Raw genomic sequence first — 24,272 nt, 5'->3', positions numbered from 1 at the left:
TGAAACAAACAAGCATTCTCTTGCTCACTAAGTTACTACGGCAATCCGAGGCGTAGTGGCCTATCTTCTTCCACCGGTCGCATTTCGGCGAGGGCTCTGGCACTCTGCCCCTCTTGCCCCTTCTTTTAAGCTGGCTCTCCTTATTCCTCACTTCATTCCTCATGAGTATCTCGTTCTCTAGATGAACTTCTCCTTCTCGTTTCAATTCGAATTTCTCTGCCTCTCTTCGGGCACTTTTACTTTCTCTCTGCGCTTCTTCTCGCGCTTTCTTAGTGGCTGTTCGAGCCATTTCTTTTTCTCTCTCGGCGGCTTGTCTAGCCATCTCTCTTTGCCTATTCTCGTTTTCTTTTCGTTCTCTCTCTCTTCCTTCTACCAATCTCGGATTCTTCCAGGCCCAGCTGACGACCTAACTTCACAATATCTCTTACATCCGTTTTGGAGTCCCAGTTGTTCAAGCCTCGAGCATAGCTCAACTCGGGGAACCGTATCAAACCGCCTCTGCGCGGCACCTCACAGTATCGCTCTGCTGATAACACTCGTTTACGACTTCTTCGTAAACTCCTTCCGACTCTTTCTCCGTTCTCTGCGCTTACCAACACCAAACGTCCTGTCGTGGACGCCAGAATATATGTCACCCACACTTAGCGCACTTTTAAGCGTGAAGTTCCCACACACCCTTAGAGCGTGTGGGGGTAGCGGTCTCGGACTCGAGGAGATGCCCTCGACTCAGCGTGGCAAGCTCAGCGGAGACCAGCTACCAAGTGACAGGAGGTTTTTGTTCGTTTGGTGCCCAGCTTCCGCCGGTCGCAAGCCAGAGAATGGGTCGGAGCCAAAGGTTCACAAACAAAACAAAGTTTATGCAGCAATGAGATGATGCAGAGGATTTCACAATCACTAGTACAAACACATACAAAGTGATTAGCAAAACAATGCAACTCGTGCAAAGTTAAACTCGAGAGAGGTTACAATACAAAGGGAATATTGCACCTAGAGTGCACTAACACAAGAGAGAGGCAAACAAACAAAACACAATTTGTTCACCGGGCACTGCGACAGTCCGACGACCAGAGGTCCACGACGATGCCATCCCGCAGACTGGCGCACGTTGCCTCGTTGGTCCGTTGCTGGTCGAGTGGTGTGGTCCCGGGAGTCAAGCGGGCGCGCTTCTCCGAAGCATAACGGCGGCTTGGACTGATCTGGCAGCGGTCAACGTCCTTCTTTTAAAAATAGGCTCGCTTCCACGTCTGTGTGTTCTACGCGCCAGAGTAGGCGCGCACATACACGCAGTATCGGCCGTGCAGACTCCCTTCCTTTCTCTCGCCGCCCGCGCGTCGTCATTGGTCAAAGGTCGGGGGCCGCTTCTCGAAGGTTCGGGCTTGTTCTGGCGTGGCGCCGTCGCCGACGTCCGAGTGCAGAGGAGGGGGACATGTCTTAGCGCACGCAAGGCTACAGTTAGCAGTAGAAGCGACTCGGACGTTCGACAGAAATCTTCGGCATGGATGACTCATTCCCTCCCCGCACGCCGTGTCGGTGAGCGGTGGTGGAGGGGGCAGCAACGCACAGCAGGCTAGTCGCACAGCGGGGGTTCCCTTTTCCCCCGTTTTACTACCGCGCGGCGAGACGCGTCCATGCGTTGCAGATTTTGTTCGTTTGTTTCAAAAATGCGCCGAATTTTGTGACAGCTGCCCAGCGCAATACATGCTGCGTCCAGCGAGTTCGAACTTGCGTTAAACCAAGTGGAAAGTTGCTATTCGGAGCTTCGCTGCAAGCGTCACTTATGAACATGAAAGTATCTGCCTCACCTAAAGATTCTTAAGCACGAAACAGGGTTGACGCCTTTTTAACGACAAAAATAGAAAAAGAGCAGAAACACTGTACCCGTTCAGAATTACCAGGGAATAAAGCGCACGGAGGCCAGGTTCACGAAGCTCGCGACGTGGTGCGTACCCCGTGCGTACACCTGGGGCGTAATCACTCAGATGATGAGGGAGCGGTGGGCCCAAAGGAGGCATGGTAGGAAAAGGTACCGGTATCTAAAACACACAGCTTGATTGAACAACCTTTTTGTATTAGTGATTACTATAGGTAATCATGGCGAATACCTCCTGTATAATTTACGACTGGCCCTTCGTTTCAAACATGAAATAAAAAATAACTGCATGATTCTATCCAACATGGCTGAGCTTGCGAATCACGAAAGCACGTACCCTTTACGTCACACACAGCGGTTTCTCATTAGAATGCCTAGGACTAACTATGGTATGCAAATGTTCCTCCTTCCTTCTCAATGACATTACAAATGCTGGTCTGAACATTTCCTCTTCCAGTCATCTAAATTTGTGTCATTATTTGTGTTCATAAGTGTGTGGTCGTCTCTTTGTTAGACAATCAAAGTGTTGAATTAATTGCTTTAGCCTGGCGAGTTCTGCTTTAGTGGCGATGTATACTGCAAGTAGTCATTCATATTTCGGTTGTTAATATTTTTGATACTCTGTTTTGTATTGTCACAGTGCATTAAATTTGTGAGTTCATTTCAATTTAATCTTGGATAAATAGGAAATCTTTTGCTCGTACGTTTTGTGTATGGCCGTTTTACTTCAGCGATGTCTTTGCAGTGCTGCCGTCGAGTATTTTTGGGGGCTCGAGAGCCTGTCAAGCTCAATGGAGCTTTTTTCTCTCGATGTTCCCTCTCATTGTTGAGTAAATAAAATTAACTTCAACTTCAACCACTCCGATATTTTGAGACGTTTCGGCAATTTAGCGGATTAAATTTGCATCATGTTGTTTGTCAACTTCGTCGGGGAGAAAGCACGTGTAGATGTACTTCTACAGGAAGTGCACAGCTAGCATTGCAGTCGGCATAAAAATTGAATGAACATGACTCAAAAATTATGCCAGTCAAGAGAGCCAGGTTACCTCCCTAGTTTCGTGAAATATTTGCTAGAGGTATTCGCACAAAATTTTATACGGGGTAGAAATAGAATAAGCGTTCTCGCAGAACAGCTTTGAAACTTGACATTTTCTTGTTCTGTAACCGAGGGAATGCTTTTCAGCCCACGATTAGGCTCCAGTGAACAATAGTCGAGTCGTTTTGTGCACCACGTCGTGATGGCTCAGTTGTGATCGGCTACTTGTCCTAACGTTGAGTGCGCGGCGGCCGTATCAAGACGGCTGGGAAATGCAAAAATAGCTGTGCTCTGTGCGCTCTCCGGCCTAATTTCGATGAAGGCGAAATTCTAGAAGCCCATGTGCTGTGCGATGTCAGTGCACGTTAAAGAACCCCAGGTGGTCGAAATTTCCGGAGCCCTTCACTACGGCGTCCCTCATAGCCTGATTTGCTTCGGGACATTAAACCCCAATAAACCAAACCAAGCCAAAGGCCAAAGGGCAAGCCATCATGTTGGACGTGAGGCACCATGGAGTACTTTCAGTAGACATCGTATACCCTAGGGTTTTAACTTTGTTAAACCTATTTTAGTTCGAAAGCATTCCCAAATCGCCCAGGTCAAGTTTTGGCAATAGCCCGGGCCAAATTTAGAGGTCGTCTTCATGTCCGGCTAGCTCAATTATGGTTGGATATTAATTTTGGCTCCAATAGGCCAATATCAAATTTCGGAGGTGGTCAGACCAAATTTTCGAATATGTCCCGGGCCAAGTTTGCAGATCGCCAGTGTGTCGGGCACTGTCAATTGTGTTTCAGATCGATTTTGTCCCAAATCGGCCGAGGTCATATTTTGAGGGTGGCCCGGTGCTAATTTCACGCGGGCCAAAGTCAAATATCATGGTGGACATGGCCACCATGATGAATCGTGGCAGCCAAGGTATAGCCCCGGTTAGGCGTAGTTCGACATAAAGTTTTGTTTTTGTTTTTTTCACTGCCCCACCCTCTCTGTAGTGCGAAAGCCCTGAAGGTAAAATCAGTGAAATGAAATGAAAGTGGTGCTGTTGCTATGCTGGCTTTTAAGGGTCAGTCAAGGAGAAGGATCGCACCGACACGTAGATGGACTTTTGCATCTAGTAGAGATATCGCTCTAAAATAGCGCGGTTACGCAAGGAGCCGGGTAGCTCCGCAGAGGAACCAAAATTACGAAGATCGTTAAAGACGGCTCTAAAAGAATCGAAAGAACCATTTGTTTTACCAAAGATTTAGTAGCTTTATTAAAACATCCCCGTGAAATTTTTCACTTTATCTCAGTGACAAGAAAGAGCAAAATAAAGAGGATTCAAATAATGAAATAATCCCACGAAAATCAAACATAACAGATCATTTCAATTATTTTTCTAGCCTCTTGATTTGAAAACCCAGCAAAGAGTACTCTAGCAACTGTCTGCCTTCTACCTTTTCATGCTCGATGGGAGACCTGTTCGTCACGTAAACCGGCGTCTTCAACCAACTGTGACTTTTAATTGCAAGAAGGTTATTGAGTTCGAATTAATATCAACCCAATGCCCGAAGCGATACTTGGAGTGGGAGTTATTTACTTAAATTTGATTTTTGGGAAGTCAATGCGCACGCACTCGTTGCCACAAAACTGGCGTAGCGCAGTCGTAACACATTTTTAAAAGCCGTATCCGCTTGCTCGCAAATAACACCCGCTCAGTTTTTCTGAATAGTATCTGCTGTAAGATCACCACCGGCATGGACTCCGAAAAGGTCCGTCTACCGTAACACAGCTCATCAAAACTATTCATGATTTAAATTAGCTATAGATGTCCAAGAGCAAGTCGAGGTGGTTCACATAGACTTCACAAAATGGATTGCAGCCTATTTCCACAACCGCAGGCACGTTAATATAGGCGAGTGCTCGACCGCTTCTTTAGAATTGTTTTCCGGTATCTACTACCTACGAGGGCTTGTTTTTTATGCGTTTTGTTGCGTTAGCAACACTACGCCAGGTTTCGCCTCTTGGCGTAGCCGGTTGCCGGCCGGCAGGCACGAATGGCGTTGAACCTCCCTCGTCTAGCAACCGTTTCAGCCGAGCTCCGTCAGGTGGCGCCGCCGTCGCCGGCGCAGCGCCGCTGCAGAGATCATAGTCGCTCGCTCCCGCCAGATGCGTGCTCTCCGCGGAGGTAGACGGTGAGTAGGTGGTGCTTCGCGGGGGTTATGCGCGCTTCGCCTCGGTGGAATCTTGTCGTTATGGAGCGCGCTAAAGAGAAGCAACGGCGACGGGACCAAGCTAGAAAGAGGCAACGCGCTAGAGAGACAGCAGAAGAACGCCCTGCACGACTCGAAAAGCGCCGCAGCTAACGCAACTGACCAGACTCAACCAGAGCTAAAGCACGCCTAATTTTTTTGCTCATGGTCTAAGTTAATGACATTACCGGTGTCGTGCAGTTTCCTGTGGAACTAAAGCTTTTTTCTGATTATTGTTTAGTTTATTCTCGACTAACACCAGCTCACGACCAAATAAGAATTAACCAGGTCCTTCATTCCTTGCATCTTTGGTGCCAGAAATAGGACATTGAAATCAATTACACTGAATCGACGTTTACGCATTTTGCCAACAGGAGTGTGCCGCCTTATTTCTAAAACATTCGAAGTAACAAATTAAGAGACATGGACACTTTCAAGTGTTTCCGGGTCACGATAACTCATGATTTACACCGGCGTAAACCTATCCCATGTGCCCTGCAGCTTCCCAAAAACTGTACTTCCTTAGGAAAAAGTGACAACATGCAACGAAAGATAATAATTTAATTGCCTACAAAACATACATACGTCGATCCTTAAAATACGCTTCTGTTGTAAGAGCCTCCAACAAAGCGTTTTATAGAAAAATTAGAAAGGACTCGAAGAATAACGATCAAGGCACAGAAAGGCAGACACGGTAACAATGCTACGTTCATATGCTCTTGAATCATTAGAAACACGAAAGCAAAAAATCTTCATTTCCGGGGAAAGCGCAGCACAATAGTTCACGACAGATCAGTCAAGCTTCTAACGTACATGTTGGTGTTTTTCACGACTGCTTTTTTGCCTATCATCGCTGAAATATGGAACGTTTTGCCTGGTGATGTTGTGCAAACAGATCTGTAGAAATTTGAATGTTTGAAATCTTGTGTCGCAAGCGTCTAACTTGGTGTTATGAAGTCGTATTGTGTTGTGCTGTATTCATTCCCTGTAATGACCCTCAAGCGAGGGCTAACAGAATCAATAAATAAAATACCGTATTTCCTGGAATCTAGCCGGCCACGATTTAAGCAGACACCCAAAAGTTCAAGGCCAAATAAAAATAAAGCTTTCTTGGAATGTAATTCGCCTGAAAAATCAATTGAAAATGACCGCAGTTACATCACGCAAATGGCGTTTATTTCCACGAACCACGCAGAACAAGCTATAGATTTTCCACACAAAAAATACATTCTTCCGACTTACTTGAACAACTTGAACAAGCCATTTTACGACATGTTGCACAGTATGTCTGTCTCGGCTATTCGAAATGTGCTGGCAAGCTAGGTCCCACAATATGTGTAACCATGTATAGAACTTTATTGCATTGACCCGTAAATGTTGTGTAAAACCTTTATTCTGTTGTGCGGAAATACTACCTGTGCATGAAAAAAAAAGAGTTTCCTTTTATGCATGTATTTACACGCCTTGTCTTTCCGTGTACCTTGTGTTGTTACAAGCGTATAAAGTAACCATCATGGTCCTACCAAACTGCCTCTTTTTAGACGAGGCTTGACAAGTGGTCGTAATGACTGCTTTTTCCTTGCCGCCCTCAGTTTTTGTAAGGAAAGCTGAAACAAAATTGATCGATTAATTAATTAATTAATTAATTAATAATTGATTTATTGATTGATTGATTGATTGATTGATTGATTGATTGATTGATTGATTGATTGATTGATTGATTGATTGATTGATTGATTGATTGATTGATTGATTGATTGATTGATTGATTGATTGATTGATTGAACCCGTTTCCGCTCACTCGTCCTCGTCATCGCTGACCTTCTTATCACTCTCCTCTTCGTACAGTGCACAATCTTTTGTGCCATAACGTGCATTAGTAATGCAGCACTTCCTGAACGAACGCCCAACCAAGCTTTCCGGGATGTTACACCAGGGAGCAGCTATCCAGCTAGCTGCAGCCCTTGGCAGGCGCACTTGATGCGGCCTGTTGGAGTGTTTCTCCGGTCCCCCGTAATGCCTCGCTGTCTTGCCAGCTCCCTCGCTTCGACCCGCAGCACTTCTGTAATCACGCGAAGTGGCGCTGACCTCAGTGATTTCATGAACTCTGCCAGCGCTGAATCTACTTCGAGACGGAGGCCTTCGCTCGGGTCATTGAATGCCCTCCTCGTTGCGGCGCAAACAAAAGCTCACCACGCTGCCCACTCCTAAGGCGAACATTCTTTTCGTCCACACCATAGAATTGACCGGCTTGCAGGTTTGAAGAGTGCTCTGCAGCGAGCACAACTCTTCGCTTGAAGGCCGCTATGCAAATACACCATGTACTCGGTGCGATGATGTCGGTGAAAAACAACGTGTAGAAAACTGTCGCGGAACGTGCTTACGCCGCCACACGAAGAGAAAACAAGGTCAGGAAGGTAGCCAGAGCTTGTAAGTGCTTTTATAGGCATCGGCTACGGATAGTAACGGCTGCAGCGCCGTAGTTTGCTGGCTTTTCGGTGAGGCGCCACCTACGTGCTTTTTTTTTTTCTTTTTATGCCTGGTCATCATATTTTATAAATACGACAAAATCCTAGAGTCTAAGCCTACCTAAGAATTTCACATCTAGTTAAAGAAACTATCGGCCTAGATACGAATAAATGCGGTAAAAATTCAGAGGGCACTTCGGCTCTCTAAAGTGCTTTAAGGCGAAAGCCTTTCATGGCGCACTTTTTCTTATTTTTAATATTTTGTTTTTATTTTTGTTTCTTTTCATATCTTTATTTATATTGATTTCATTTATTTTATTTACGAAACCCATACATTCCCTAGATGCACCTTTATTCATGCTCAAACCATAAGCCTTCGTGGCGGAGTGGTAGCGTCTCCACTTCAAATGCCAAAGGCCCTGGTTGTATTCTCAGCCCCGACAGAGGTTTTTTTTTTTTAAGTAGTGACGCCGAAACGCGGACACACTTGCTAACATTCCTTGGTCACGGCAGTATGAGGCATTGAAGGCTTTCGCCTTAATAAATAAACTAACAAGAAGCGCTCCAGCCATCTCACGCATGTAATTGTTCCTTGTACCTTGTGCCCTGTCCAGTTTTCTAAGTTTTTTCGAATATCGGCCGCTCAAGGCAGCGGTGGGTCTTCTAGGACGCCCTCCTGATTATGATGTCACCTCGCAGCTGACGGCGTTCGAGTACGCCTACGAGCTGAAGGACATGGTCAAGGATTCCACGGTGGCGGTGTCGGTGGGTATGCCGGGCCGCTGGTACCTCATGCCCCCGAACAAGACCGGGGATCCCATGGGCGCACCGTGCCCTATGATGCAACGCCAGAAGGACGAATGGGTGCTTGACAGCGCCGCCACGGTGCGTTGGCCTTCACTTTGCGCGGGCGGACGTCGTTTCTTTCGTCTCCGTTCCAGGTAGCGTCTTTCCGGATTCCAGTGACATCAATCAAAAAACCACATGGTGACGTTCTCAGAAAAAAAAAAGATACAGACTCGCCCTTAAATCTGACTCATCGATAGGTTATTCGAATGACTACCGAAGCAGCAGTACCCAAACCATTTTCAGCACAATGTGGCAATAACTGAGCTCCCAACAATTTTTGAACGAGTTTGAGTCCAGAATCTACGTACAGTTTTTCTTCTCAGTCGTCTATTAAAGCCATTATGCCAGCCCTCAAGCTCCAAATCTCTGTATGGTAAGAAGAACCCCTGTTCTCACCTTCAAAGAACTTTTTGATCTTTATGGAAGCCAGGAGGGCTCTGTTATACGAATGAGGAGCAAACCATGGAGCCTGGTTACTTTTGACAAAGACTGTACGTGCACTGACCAACACTGTGTTTACAAGCACAGGGGACGCTCGCGCATGCCGCAGCTTTGTAGCGGTTGGAAGTTTGAAAAGCGTTTGGAAGATTGGTGCGTAAAAAGCATAGAGGTGCCTTAAGGTTAGAAGTGTGGGACAGAAAACGTATTTAAAGAAAATGGCAAAATTTTAAGCTGAATATGCAACACAGGTAAATAAAAATAAAGAAAACGCCAAACATGAACAAAGTAGGTTATAGGTTAGTGCTGTGTATCAGACGGACGCCAAGCTGGAACTGAACAACGTTTATTGATACAGTGCCTTTTTATAGGCCGATGGTCATGTGATCTGCCGACGACTGCTTGCGTGGCTGATAAGCGATACAGGAAAATGCAGTTTTTAAAACATGCGCTTGCGCTATCAGTACACCACACTCCTTTCTCCTAACAATATTTGCACAATCCAAAACTGACTAGCTAGACATCAATGCCATAACGCAGGACAGGTCGTCGAACACGCGTTGATCTTCGCGGCTCGACCGGTACTTGGGTGGCTTGGCCTGGACTCGCCCCAGGGGTTGCTTCTGGGTTAGCAGACAGCGGCTGTGGCTGTCTAGCTGTAGGAGGAAGCCTGACGTGGTAGTCCTCCCTTGAGACTGGGTCAACTTCGAGCCGCGTCCAGGCGCTCCTCAACTGGTTGCGGTGCCTGTGATGACGCTCACCGTTGTTTAGCTGTACCACGTACGACACCGAACCTCTGACTGCCACAACTCTGGCAGCCTTCCACCTTGGACCTGGACAAAAGCTTTTAGCGTAGACCGCGTCACCGACACGAAACCTCTTAGTCTCCGGTCGTTGTAGCTCAGGCGCGTGTTGCCGGTCCGGATGGAGTCTCTCTAACGCTGACCTCAGTCTTCGTCCGAACATTAACTCTGCTGGCGATTTTCCCGTGACCGAATGTGGCGTCGTGTGTTGCTTAAACAGAAACCGGGAAATCTTGCACTGCGTCGAACCTTCCTGCTGCTTCTTCAATGCTTCTTTAACTTCTCTTACCATCCTCTCCGCCCTACCATTGCTGGCTGGATGATAAGGTGCAGTGAAAATAGCACGCACGCCATTACACTTCAAAAACATTTGCAACTCTGTGCTAGTGAAAGCTGTGCCGTTATCTGAAACGATAACGTCTGGCACACCATGTGTCGCAAACATCTTCCTTAAGCTGTTGACGACAGCCGTAGCTTTCATGGATGGCATGATTTCGACTTCAGCCCAATTGCTGTACACGTCTACCACGACTAAGAAAACTTCTCCTTTAACTGGGCCAGCGAAATCAATGTGTAGTCGACTCCAAGGCTGATCTGCCTTGATCCAAAAATGCACTGGAGCCTTGGGATCACTTTGCCGGTTACTCTGGCATGGATGACAGTGCCGAACAAACTCCTCAATTTCGTGGTCCATTTTCGGCCACCACATGAGCCCTCTAGCTGATGCTTTCATGGCACTCATCCCTGGATGATTTGCATGCAGGAGCTGAAGCACATTCTCTCTTGCTGCGGTTGGAATTATGACGCGATTCCCCCACAGTATGCAATCACGATGCAATGACAACTCCGACCGTCTCACCTCATAAGGCGCAAACTTGCTGTCCACTTGTGTTGACGGCCAGCCACTGAGTAGCCATTCCTTTACCCGGGAAAGAACCGAGTCCTTTTTGATCAGCGCAGCAATGTGCGCCGCTTGCAGCGGTGCGCAGTCGACCGCTTCCAGCAATAGCACGTCCCCAGGCGGTCTTGGCTCGTCCTCGTCTCCCGGGGCTGGTAGACGACTGAGTGCATCGGCGTTGGAGTTGTCTTGGCCTCGTCTGTACTCAAGGTGGTAGTTATACGCAGACAACAGTAAAATCCAACGAAGCATTCTGGGCGGCACAACTTCGGGCACTCGCTTGTCCGTGTTAAACAGGCCGAGTAACGGCTTGTGGTCTGTTATCACTGTAAATTCTCGCCCAGCTAGGTACTGGTGGAACTTTTTTACGCCAAAGACCACAGCCAAACCCTCTCTATCAATCTGAGCATAGTTTCGTTCACTGACGCCAAGAGTGCGAGAAGCATAAGCTATGGGCTGCTCCTTCCCGTCATCCGCACGATGGGCTAGCACTGCCCCCACCCCCACAGGCGATGCGTCGCAGCACAAAATTAAAGGACGCTTGCAATCGTAGGGCACAAGTAGGGAGTCTGAGCTGAGTAAATTTTTCAGTCTCTCAAACGCCCGCTGATGCTCACCTGTCCACTTCCATTCGTGGTCACGGTCGAGCAGTCGATAAAGCGGTTCGGCCGCTTCCGTCCTGCCCTTGACGAAACTGCTGTAGAAATTCAGCAATCCCAAAAAGGCTTGGAGCTCCTTTTTGCTTGCGGGCGCAGGCGCTTGCTGGATGGCGTCCGTCTTGCTTCGGCTGGGATGTACTCCTGAGTCATCAATCCTGTGTCCCAAGAATTCGATGCTCGTCTGGTTAAATTCGCACTTGTCCTTGTTTACTTGTAGCTGTGCCTTCTGCAGACGCGATAGCACAGTTTCTAATCTCTCGGCGTGCTCTTCTGCGTTACATGCAGAAATTAATATGTCATCCAGATAAGCTTTCACTCCGGGAATGCCCGCTAACAGCGTGTCGATGACTCGTTGAAAAACCCAAGGTGCGACTGAAATTCCAAACGGTAGCCGCTTAACCTTGTACAGTCCCTTTATCGTGTTGACTGTGAGCACCTCAGCCGTCTCGTCGTCTAGCGTAAGCTGCTGATAAGCTTGGGCTAGATCCAACTTGCTAAAAAACTTGCTTGAACTTAGAGCTGTCAGCATTTCAGCTGTAGTGGGCAAGGGGTATCCGCTGCTCTTAATAGCTATGTTTACGGTCTTGCGATAGTCACCACAAAGACGTAAAGCTCCGTCTTTTTTTCTTACCACTACCAGTGGTGTTGCCCAGTTGGAGTAGCTGACGGGCTCCCATACCCATTGTTGTACCAAGGGGTCCACTTCTTTGGCCACGACGTCCTTGAGGGCCATTGGAACTGGTCGACTCTTGAGAAACACCGGTTGGGCGTCATATTTCAGTTCGATGTGAACTGGCGGTCCGGTTAAGCCAGGAAGGTCCCTGCGAAACACCTCAGGAAATCGCGAAGGCATGTCCTCCACGTTTGCTTCACCCACGTTTACTGTTCTGCGAGAAGTCGCTGTTGAACCCCTTCGTTCCAGAGTCCACACACGAAACGATCCCGCATCATGACGTCCAACGGTAGCTGGGCGCTGCCAAAACCACAGTCTTCGGCAAGCTTCCGAAGCGCCGTGACGTAGTCCGCAACCGATTCTTCGGCAGCCTGGTTTCGCCTGTAGAACAAAAACCTTGCATACAGCTTCGAAGGCTTTGGAAGCAGGTGCTTGCGAACAGCAGTCTTGATTTCTTCGTAGGTTGCTGCTGTCGGTCTTTCTGGCTTCACCAAAGTTACGATGAGCCCGCACACTTCTTCGCTGCAGCAGCTCAACAGGACTGCTCTGGCAATTATGGCATTTATAAAACGTACAAAAACGAGGAAGAGCTCAAGCATCAGTATTTCTTATTTGCACGTTAATATTTCGTCGCTCTAAAGATGCCAAATATGTTGACAGGTTTATAACTTCACTGCATGAAAACCTATGGTTGTCTTGAATCTGTTTGCGATTGCCTTAGGAAATACCTTGTACGCAACGGACAATAAGCTGGCCGGTCTGTAATTTGCAAGTCCTTGACGTCTCCTTTCCTATGAATTAGGATAATATTCGCGTTCTTCCAAGCATCTGGTGCGCTCGCGGTCATAAGGCATTGCGTATAACAGGGTGGCTAGTCTATCTAGCACAATCTCCCCTCTCTTCTTCCAGAGAGCTGCTGTTACCTGATCCTCACCACCTGCTTTCCCCCTTTGCATTGCTCCTAAGGTTTTCATTACTCCCTCTTTCTTAGCTGACGGGATCTTCCATTGCCCTGTTCTACTAGCTCCCTCATTGACTAAAGTTTTTCAGAATTCTCTCTTTCCTCATACCATATCCGTGTGGAGCAAACTACAAAATAACATTGTCGACAAGACAAGTGTTTCCTTCATTTCTGCTTAAATTGATTTTATATTACCATAGTCCACACGATGTGTGCGAGCGTATACGTGTTTGTTTTTTTTTTTTCGTGTGTATGTGGCTGTTTCATGCGCTGCTCGAATATTTCACCACCTGGCTATGGCACTTCTCAGGATTTATTGCTTTCTACGCCCCCCAGCAATAATAACTTCATGGTGATGCAGGTATCTTTGAACAAAGAAACAAATCAATCAATCAATCAGCCTTTTATTTCCTCTATATTAGAGAAGGAGTCAGGACTAAAAGCTCGGAAACTTGACAGAGATCCTGCCCCCTTTTTTCAAGTTGGCATTGCATCAGACAAGCGGCAATTCTGCGCTATACATTATATCACAAAAGAAGATAACACTCCTTGGAAAAAAAGCAAAAAGTACCAACACAAAAGTACATGCAGCGTCATCACACAAACTTGTTCATAAAAATGTTTTTAATAACAGTATTTGAATGCAGGAAAGGGTCAAACATTTCTTTGTTTTACTTATTTAATATCACTAATAATAAATAGGTGACTCTCGCGGACGCCGGAGGCGGCTGCGGTTTCATGCACACAGGCCGCGTGCTAGAATGCGTGGTTCTCTTCAGTTCGCTTGGCAATACCTATGTAACTTTTATTGTAACCGTAATTTCTTTATTTTTCACTTCCTATCCGATCATTCTTTCTTGCCCGCCAAAGCAAAGAATGTTTTACGCAGTTCACAGCAGTCCAGCTGAGAGTGCAATACAGACGCATTCACAAATTTCAAACACATGCCACTTCTCACACTTTTCCACGTGTAAGTTTAAAAGGAAACTTCGGTTTTTCGATTCTAACAGATGTCAGTGAAATTTGTATCACAAGTTCTTCTTGGTGTCAGGATTGTGTGTGCCAAACTAAAGAGTTGAGAATGCTTTAGATTTCTCACAAAGTACTTTTAAAGATAACCACCCGCACTCGCGACCCGCCTGTCCACCGGGAGTTTTTTTTACGGCCAGCCTGTGCTAGATGACATCAGAGATTTGCACGTAGCGTAGAGCAGACGTTGGCAACAGTGGAGTGGCCCTGCTCGGCCCGGCCTGTAACCGAAAAGACGGGAGTCGCGACCGACCCGAGAAATAACTTAAGCAGAACTGAAAACTGGGCGAGTTGGTGAACGTCCAACATTATGTACAGCGCGAAAAACGAAGATAGGGGAAGAAACACGCAAACAAACAAGCGCTGACTATCAACTTGATAGTCAGCGATAGAGTTTTCGTCGTTCATTTTTTCGGTATTGTGTGCTGAGTTGCGTGTACCTCAAGGAGGTTTTCTTTTTGTCAAAGTGTATTTTACACCCACTCCTGCTTAAGGCCTTGCAATAAAGCCAGCAGTCTTCTGTAAATAAATAAACAAAATAAAAAAATAGTCGGCGCTTGTTTGTTTGCGTGTTTCTTCCCCTGTCTTCCTTTTTCACGCTGTACATAATGTTGAATGTTCACCAACTCGCCCAGTTTTCGGTTCTGCTTAAGTTTATCTCTCGTTCGTTTGGCTCTGAAGTTGATGGTCAGCGCTTGTTTTTTTGCGTGTTTCTTCCCCTGTCTTCCTTTTTCACGCTGTACATAATGTTGAATGTTCACCAACTCGCCCAGTTTTCGGTTCTGCTTAAGTTTATCTCTCGTTCGTTTGGCTCTGAAGTTGATGGTCAGCGCTTGTTTTTTTGCGTGTTTCTTCCCCTGTCTTCCTTTTTCACGCTGTACATAATGTTGAATGTTCACCAACTCGCCCAGTTTTCGGTTCTGCTTAAGTTTATCTCTCGTTCGTTTGGCTCTGAAGTTGATGGTCAGCGCTTGTTTTTTTGCGTGTTTCTTCCCCTGTCTTCCTTTTTCACGCTGTACATAATGTTGAATGTTCACCAACTCGCCCAGTTTTCGGTTCTGCTTAAGTTTATCTCTCGTTCGTTTGGCTCTGAAGTTGATGGTTAGCGCTTGTTTTTTTGCGTGTTTCTTCCCCTGTCTTCCTTTTTCACGCTGTACATAATGTTGAATGTTCACCAACTCGCCCAGTTTTCGGTTCTGCTTAAGTTTATCTCTCGTTCGTTTGGCTCTGAAGTTGATGGTCAGCGCTTGTTTTTTGCGTGTTTCTTCCCCTGTCTTCCTTTTTCACGCTGTACATAATGTTGAATGTTCACCAACTCGCCCAGTTTTCGGTTCTGCTTAAGTTTATCTCTCGTTCGTTTGGCTCTGAAGTTGATGGTCAGCGCTTGTTTTTTTGCGTGTTTCTTCCCCTGTCTTCCTTTTTCACGCTGTACATAATGTTGAATGTTCACCAACTCGCCCAGTTTTCGGTTCTGCTTAAGTTTATCTCTCGTTCGTTTGGCTCTGAAGTTGATGGTCAGCGCTTGTTTTTTTGCGTGTTTCTTCCCCTGTCTTCCTTTTTCACGCTGTACATAATGTTGAATGTTCACCAACTCGCCCAGTTTTCGGTTCTGCTTAAGTTTATCTCTCGTTCGTTTGGCTCTGAAGTTGATGGTCAGCGCTTGTTTTTTTGCGTGTTTCTTCCACAGACCCGAGAAACTGATAAGGGTTTGACTGTAGTTATGCCCTTTGTGCTCAGGCTTAGCACAGCCTGGCACTGGGCTGGCGGACGGAGGCGCTAATCGAACAGCCTGTCAAAGCGAAGACGGACTGCGCCCTGCTTGCTCACCTTGTAGTTTTAGCGATCGCACATAGTGCGTAGAGGTCCAGCAACGACAGGTAGCTGGGGCTGTGTGGCGTGCTGTACGAATCGCTCAGCGAAAAACATGACAGTAATTCACCACAAATTTCCCAACAACCAAGACGCATACGCGGCAAATGTATTGCTATCCGATGGTCCCTGAAATGGTCCCTGAATTCGCGGACGCGCGTGTGCTCTGCACATATCACGCAGAACTGCTGCCAAGACAATATGCTTCTGGCCGAGGAGTTTGGTTTCGTGAGTAGTAGGCGTTGGTTGAAGGGCTGCCGAAATATTCTCACATGCACGGGTCTTCTGAGGTTGAAGTGAGCACAAACAGGCTAGTCACTACAGGACTAACCTTATGCCAATTCACCGCCATACTGGATGCACTTGCGAACAGCACATCTCCAAGGTGAGCAAGTATTCCCAACAGCAAGGGCTGTCGTCCCTGTGCGCAGAAGTCAGCGTCGCGTTCTTTTTGTTTGCTGCCGGTAGCTGCAGAAGTTATCTTTATTGCGAAAGCAACACTACGCGAGTCGCCGAGCCATTTCGCAGAGCTGAGGCAAGCCCATACTGCGCATGCGCGAGGAGCAGTGACGTCACACGGCGCACAGCTGGCGCGCCGCCGCCGTCGCTGCGCGGGTGATTCAGAGGTGCCTCCGCCGCGCTCGCCAGTTTCTAGTCAGACCAGAAAAAAAATCTTTGTGCACGATGGAATTCCAACCACCATCCTTCCGCTGCACAGCCAAGCGTGCTATTGGCTACGCTACTTCCTGCCAACGCATTTGTAGTTCTCCTTGTCTAGGACGCTGGAGAGTGTTTGCAGAAAGGCGTCAAAACAGAGGAATGCCTCCCAAACTCCCTCCAGTGTCTCCAGCATTTAAGATTCACAAACAATTGTGTACTTAATTAACATCTTAACCCGACATTAGTGACACAAGCAGCAACACCGCGCTAAACGCTTTCGCCTCACCGCACTTTAGGTCAACAAAATGCCCCCCTGAATTTTTGGAGTTGCAAAGGCTGAGAGACACATTTATCCAAATAATGAATCATCACTGCAGGCTTGCCTGAATCCTGATGTCCAAAAGAGTGATAACTACCACTGCAAGTACTTAGTGAACGAGACGGAGGGAATGATTTTCACCTTTGATGACGTCGACACACTCCGCTACAAGGTGAGTATCAATAGCATAGTCAATGGGGGACTTCGAGAATGTGGGACTGGTGAAATGTACGGATCATTTTTCTGCCTACACAGGTAGCAACGAAACGTTAAAACAATGTTACTTTTTGTTTTGCTCAAACGTTGGTGCATTGTTAGTAATGCTTTGTTTCTAACATTTATACAAAGGTACAAATAAACATTAAATATTCTAGCCTCAACATAAAATAATCATTTAAACAACATAACTGCAACTTCCTCTATTTTTTAGGGCATCCAGGGCCTTAGGGAGAGTAAATGTGCTTCTATCGGCGTCTGGACAGATACTGCCTCATTCTAGTAAAATATGTTAGATTGTTTCTACGCTCCACATGTCCTTTTCACAGCTAAATTTCTATGCGAAGCTTCGCTTTCTAAGAGCCCCTGATTACGTTTTAAATGTTTGGATTATCACAGGTCGATTCATTCCTGATTTGCCTTATTCATTCTCGATAAAAGTCTACAGTGTGTTTTTTCCTCCTTGAATCGATCCAGTTTTTACCCTGTCATTTCTGACCTGTTCATTAAAGCTCTTCATTTATCCGTCCTGGTTTCCTGCATACGACATCACCATCACCAGCCTGACTCGTCCTCTGTAGAACCAAGGCGTCTTCAATATCTCTACAATTAATCCTCTACTGTACCAGCCGCGGCCATCTTATTCCCGCGATCTTCACAATATCTTCTGCCCACCTAATATTCTCCCCCCCCCCCCCCCACCGCCCCCACTTACTACGCTTATCTTTTCTTGGAATTAAGCCCCTTACCTTCAACAACTATTGGTCATCCTGCCTTCGCATTACACTCCCATGCCCAAGCCCATATCATTACCCGCGTTTGTTCCCTGGCCCACTCTTCCCTCGTCCTGTCTCTTTACGTTACACCTATCATTTTCCTTTCCATAACTCAGAGCGTTGTCCTCAATTTGAGTTCAGCCCATTCTGTCAGCCTCCGCATTTCAGCCCCATAGGTGATTACCGGCAAGATACGGGTGTTACGTACTACCTTTCTCTGGAGGGACATTTTCAAACTCGTATTCATGATCTCAGAGCACTTGCCGAATGCGCTCCACTCCATTCTTTTTTTTTCTAGATATTACTTACTCGCATTCTGGGCATGCGGTCACTACGTGCCCAAGTAGACGTAATCCGTCACCACTTTCAACGCCTCGCTACCAATCGTAAACTGCTACAACTTTCCGAGAGTGTTGAAGATTACGTTAGTTTTCAGCAGATTAATTTTTATGCTATCACTTGCGTTTTCCCTCTCTAGGTCATTGGCTGTGTTTTGCAATTGATCCTTTGAGTGACTTAGCAAAGCAGTGTCATCCGAAAATGTAATATTTCTGTGGTACTGTCCATTAACTTTTATTCCCAACAGCTCACAATCCAGGTCTCAGAATACCTCCTGTAAGCAAGCGGTGAATAACATTGGAGAGATCGTGTCTGCCTGCCTGACAGCTTTCCTTATTGGAATTTTGTTGCTTACTTTATGAAGCACTGTGGTGGCATGCAGCCGTTATAGGTATCTTCTAATATTTTATATATGGATCTTTTACACCCTGCTTGCACAATGTCTGCATGGCTGCTGATGTTTTGACTGAGCCTAATACTTTCTCGTAATCTACGACGGCTGTAAAAGGGGTTGGAATATTCAACGCATTTCTCGATCACCTATTTGACTTTTTAAATATGGTCTATTTTTGAGTAGCCTTTATAATAGCCTGCTTGATCACAAAGTTGATTCAATTCTAGTATTGCCCTGATTCTGCTAGTGGTTGCCTTTGGAATAGTTTTTTAGGCAACGGACCGTAGGCTAACCGATATGTAATTTTTCATGTCATTGACGTCCCCTTAATTATGGATTAAGATGAAGTTAGCCTTGTTCCAACTCTTCAGGTACGCTCGAGGTCATAAGGCATTGTATATACAGGGAGGCCAGTTTTTCTGGCACAAAATATGCACCGACCTCGAACAGATGTGCTGTTACCTGACCTTCACCAGCTGCTATCCCCTTTCGCACTGCTCCTAAGGTGTTCTTTACTTCCTCCTTTTTACTTCTGAGATGTCCCAGTGCCGTGCACTACTGCCTTTCTTATTCACATCCTGATAATACTGCCTCTACTTCCTCTATTCCTTACTCTACTTCCTTATTCTCGTGTCCCGAAAACATCTGAGGGTGCACGCGTACGGAGGCGATAAAAAGAAATTCGTACAGCGCTGCTTCTACGCACTCCGCTGTTCGCAGTTTTCATCCCGCTTTTATATGGGCGGTATAAAAAATACTCTCAAGTTGCCCACGGTATCACTGACAACTATAGCGTTTTTGTTACCACCCACTTACAATGAAGAGACATGCGAACAGCGGAGTGTGTAGAAGCAGCGATGCTTGCATTTTTATCGCGAAAGTACATCAATGCGAGCGGTCTTAATCAAAGCTGATTTGCCGTCAATAGCCTAACTCATGTTTCTTCTTAATTGAAGTCTAGTACTTAACACTTACCTATTTATTGTCTTTCTCGTCTGGAAAGCAGCTAGACAAAAGCCCAACTGTCCTTATTCATTTCCTTGTGTGTAGTAACGGTTATGATGACTGATTTCAATCAATGACTGCCTTCCTTCTATTAGAATAAAGCCACAATAAAGTGTTAGCAGCCGTCACTAACACTGCTTGCAAAATATATTACCTATGTAGGTTTATTTATTTATTTATTCATTTATTTATTTACCCTCAAAGCCTATGAGGCGTTACATGGGGGGTGGGTACAGGGGTTGAACAAAATTCCAACAAACAATTTGAACAAAATAGATAAGAAAGCACACGCGTACACGCGCTCCTGCTTTGGCAGCGCTGCTGCCTGCAGTATTTGGAAATAAATAAATACTGAAACATATGGTGCAGAGCTTAAGAAAAGAAACAAAATGCTCTGGGCACAGCAAACAAGTGATAAGAAAAAACACCAAATAAGAAGGCTAGACAGTCAAGAAATTTTTAGCGCGTCTTTGAATGCCACAGGATCTTGAATGTAGGCAATGGAGAGGGGAAGGTGGTTCCAATCTGTTATAGTTTTTGGCAAGAAAGAGTCAGAAAACAGATTTGTACGGCAGTGTGGGGCGCGAACTTTATATGTGTGATCGACACGCGTTGGTAGGTAAGTAGGTTCAGAAAAGAGTTCACTTTTCAGTACAAGGTTATTGAAATAAATTTTTTGAAATAAATTTATTGCATTGTCTCAGTTATTATTTCAGTGCTACATTACATTGATACTTATTCATTTTCTACAGTCACTTCCATCAGAGATTGTAACAGGTGGGGCAATGAAAGGGCAAAGCTACGTGCGCTTCTGATGGTGATTCTTCATTGAAAGCACACATTAATGCTTCCCATCTAATTATCCTTCAAATATCGCTATTTAAAGGACACCAAGGAAAAAAATTAACTTGGCCTGTGTCCATACGGAACCGCCTTTTAATCACACTGTCAGCGAAAATGGAGGTTTTATAGGCTTGAAAATTATAACACAGCTGTCGCCCCCACCTGCCAGTTTGGCAGATGAAATGTATGCGTGAACACCGATTTTTTTCGCTGCAAGTTCATTCACTTCAAAACGCTGGCAACCGGTCAATTTATTAGCAAACGACCCGAGTTCTGATGAAGGCGCGAAAAATTTTACGTCAGTTTTCTCACCATAGGTGCGTCTTTTGTTGCCCGACAAGTGTCAACATATTCCGACAGATCCAAAAATTCACTTTCTGCTGGGAAGAAAACTGTCAAATAAACCTCGGTGGATTCTTTAGATAAATTACGAGCCAAGCATCTATTATATCTGTGGCTAACACATTAAATTTCGTTATACCCCAGGTGGTACACTTAGGCTTTTTATATCCGAGGTCAACACACTAAGTCCGTTACATCCGAAGTTTAGACAAGTTCATTGTTTCCGAACTGGCGTACTTAGGTTTGTTATAGTCAAGGTAACAAACGTAAATTCGCTGTACCCGAGGGCAGTGCCCAAAGGTTCGTGAATCCGTGGTTAAAACACTAACTTTAATTATAACCGACGCCACCACAGGAAAGTATTAATTCAACGTGGCATATCAGGTTTGTTATATCTAAGGTGACACCCCCACGTCGCATGTGACGGGGGTCGCCATTTGCGCTTCCAGTCCTCCCAATGTTAACACATTAATAACTGGATATAATTCTCTTCAGTGTAATTTTAATCAAATATGGTATCCAGCAGGATGCGTTAGGGGGCAAGTTGTCTCGTATCGAGCAGACGCTGTGCATAAAGGGCATCTTTTTCTCCTACCTATCCTCTTCGCTCACATTGCCAGGTTCTCGACACCGTCCAAGTATCACCTTTTCCCGTCTTTCGGTCCTGCTTTCCTTGACATCTCGAAGTTCGTGGCTAGCCATTCTTAAAATTTCATAGCTGTCTACAAGCTGTATTCCAGGCCTTTCCGAAATAGAAACTAAAGCCTGTCCGAAACTTGCGAACATAGCAGGTTTCAATCGGTAGTTTGCTCCTTCTTTCTGAACAAGCGAATTTTTCAACCCGAAGCTTATTACGAACGCCGTTTTTCGCATAACTTAAGAGTGCACTATAGCAACCAAAATATTCGCCGATTCCTCCTCCGTAGGCTTGCAGTTTTCTACGGTTTTGTCCTCAAAAACGCACGCCATTGGTTTTTTGCGGCAGTCTCAACTGCTCGATTCGAACGCGGGCGAAGCTTCAGAAGCAATATATTTTTTTTTCGATTTCCCACAGTCACCTTCGAATTAAGCGTTAAATCCAAGAAAGCTGCACAAGTTCCACAATTTTGTTCTCACCGCTATCTGCGATCTGACATCTCGCCATTTGAGGGAAGCCAACCATTCGGTAGCCTTCGAGTTCCTGAGAAAGCGTGTCTTGAAAAATCCGCAACTGCCGCCACAGTTCTTGTCGCAGGATCTTGGAAATGCGCTTGGCGTGTCCAACCAGAGCTCTGATGTGGCCGAACAGAGCACCGATTCTGACAGGGAGGAGCTCTTTCTTCATAGAAAAGTCTTGCACGATAGGTGGTGTTTACAACAGCAGAAATGAACACCTAAACTTGACCGGAGGATGCCAGAACACAAAGCTAAGATCCCGATACAGTTCAGCACGATCCGTTCTCGCGCAAGTTCGTTCATACAACTTTCCCAACAGCAATGAACTTCTCACTTGGCGGTATCGATGCCTTCATAGGCAACAGCAGACAATGAGTGAACATGCAATCAAAACTACGGTAGCAGGTGCGCAGTTTGCAAGACGCTTTCGAGTCCTGTGCTGCTCCAAGTCCCCCGAACAGTTAGCTACTTTCAAATAGCGAGACATTAAGGGATGGACAGCAAAAACAACGAAATTCTGGCGGAGGTGTATTGCCAACAAAGCGCTACCGCACCTCATGAAGAGCAGCAAGCTACACAGTCGAAACCTGGTACCTCTCGGCGGAGCTTAAATTTTGGACACGGTTTCGTCTCTATTGCGGAAAGACAGAAATACACCTTGGATACAGCTATGAAACCTTACAAATGGCTTACCACGAACCGCCGAATGTCGAGCAGAGCAGGACAGGGGAAGGTGACTTTGGACGGTTTCAACAGCCGGGCAAGGTCAGTTAACAGGACTACTAGTGAAAGAAGGCCCAACAAAGTGCTTACACCTTCTTCTAAAAGGAACGACCTTCAATTAAGGTTGTCCTGCCAATCTACCTTGAGGCCTTTTTAGCCAAAAAAGCGACAGCAGCTGCGCTCGGGAACATTCAACGTGTTGGTGATCATCATGTTTACCCTGATTTGTGAACTGGCTTTACGCGCAAAGCCTCTGGCTGTATACTTTTCCAATTATTCTACTTCGTTGGGAACATTTGTAGCACAGATTAGTTTATATTTTGTTTTATACTTTTACATTTTTATGTACTTGCTTTCTCTTCTTACCGCCTAAAATCCCAGCCGCGGAACTTGGGTACCAGTTGTTAAGTAATAAATGCCTTCGGCTGGAACCAATGTTTGAAAGCCACCTCCCTCTTCCAAGCTGTGCACAGGTAAAAAGAACATGACGTCCCTGAAGATGGGGATCGTGGCGGCAGGCATCGAGTTTGCAGACCCTGGCGGCCGCTGCGTGGGGGGAAAAACGACGTTCCCTCTCCTGCGAGCTCTGAGGAACCTGGTCATGTTCTTCAAGGACCACTACACGTCCGAGCGCGACTTCGATAAATGCCTCTCGCAGGGCACGGCGTCCCAGCGGCGAAATCGAGCGAGAGGTCGCCGCTTGTCTCAGTGAAAGAGAAATACTTTCTCCTGGGGGTTGCCTTCCGATGCATTTTCTATGCATGCAGTGTATCCTGGTCTGCCCGTTGCGGGTCCCAGGCGCCCACATGTGCAGTAGTAGTAGTATAAAACTTTATTCCGCCAAATGGGACGGGGTTTAGGGGTTGGGGTCTTGAGCAGCAGGTGATGTTCCTAGGTACAGGATCCCATTGGTTCTTGCTGCCTCTTCGGCCCGCTCAACCAGCGCAAGCTGATCTTGCGTAAGGCTTTTTGACTGGCTAGTTGGTACATATTCATATTTATTTATTTATTATTTATTTATTACAAATACCTCAAGGGCCGTCGGGTGAGGGCTTTACATGAGGGGTGGGCTAACAACCTGTTGTTAATACCAAATTGTTTCGATGGCATTTTTGAAATGGTCCGGGTTTGTATGAAGTATGGTACTTGTGGGAAGACTGTTCCAGTCAGGCGCTGTTTGGATGAAGAAGGAATGATGATGGGTCACGGTGCGATCAGGAGGTGGGTAAACGGCATTTTGGTGGCTTGTGCGTGCTGAAGAACGATGAGCAGGCTGGATAGGACAGTTGTAAGAAAAATTATGATACATTTTGTGGTACAAGCAAAGCCTTGCAACTGTGCGACGTTGCTTGAGGTTAGGTAGGCATGCATTATTTTTGAGGGAAGTAACACTGGTGGAGTGTGAGTAGTTTGAGTAGATGAATCGAACGGCGCGATTTTGGGCAAGTTTAATGCAGTTAGTTAGGTTAAGTTCAGCGGGGCCCCAGATGGCAGATTCGTATTCTAACTTTGGCCGAAGTAATGTTTTATAAGCTAGTAATTTAACTGCTGGTGAAGCTAGACGTAAATTACGACGAAGGTAGCCGAGAGTTTTGTGAACATTGTTAATTATCCGCGTTGTATGGATAGACCAGTTAAGGGTACCTGAGATATCAACACGGAGATACTTAATGGAATTGCGGGGTAAGACACTAGAACCGTTCAGAAGATAATTTGGCG

At 46.0% G+C, this 24,272-nt stretch overlaps 1 protein-coding gene across 1 annotated transcript in view; it reads left to right on the top strand.

Annotated features, from left to right (window-relative positions):
- LOC149337712 (uncharacterized) overlaps positions 1 to 23,265 on the top strand; it is a 57,914-nt gene extending 34,649 nt beyond the window's left edge. Inside the window, exons 5-7 of the mRNA XM_089554501.1 lie at positions 8,302 to 8,487; positions 16,819 to 16,932; positions 23,017 to 23,265. Coding sequence (XP_089410627.1) covers positions 8,302 to 8,487; positions 16,819 to 16,932; positions 23,017 to 23,265 — 549 coding nt within the window. The remainder of the gene's footprint in view (positions 1 to 8,301; positions 8,488 to 16,818; positions 16,933 to 23,016) is intronic.
- Positions 23,266 to 24,272: the final 1,007 nt, after the last annotated feature.

The sequence above is a fragment of the Amblyomma mixtum genome, chromosome 7, assembly GCF_055824585.1.
Source record: "Amblyomma mixtum isolate Tamu chromosome 7, ASM5582458v1, whole genome shotgun sequence".
NCBI lineage: Eukaryota > Metazoa > Arthropoda > Arachnida > Ixodida > Ixodidae > Amblyomma > Amblyomma mixtum.
Note: the sequence above shows the minus strand (reverse complement) of the source record. Positions and strands in the feature narration are given on the sequence as shown.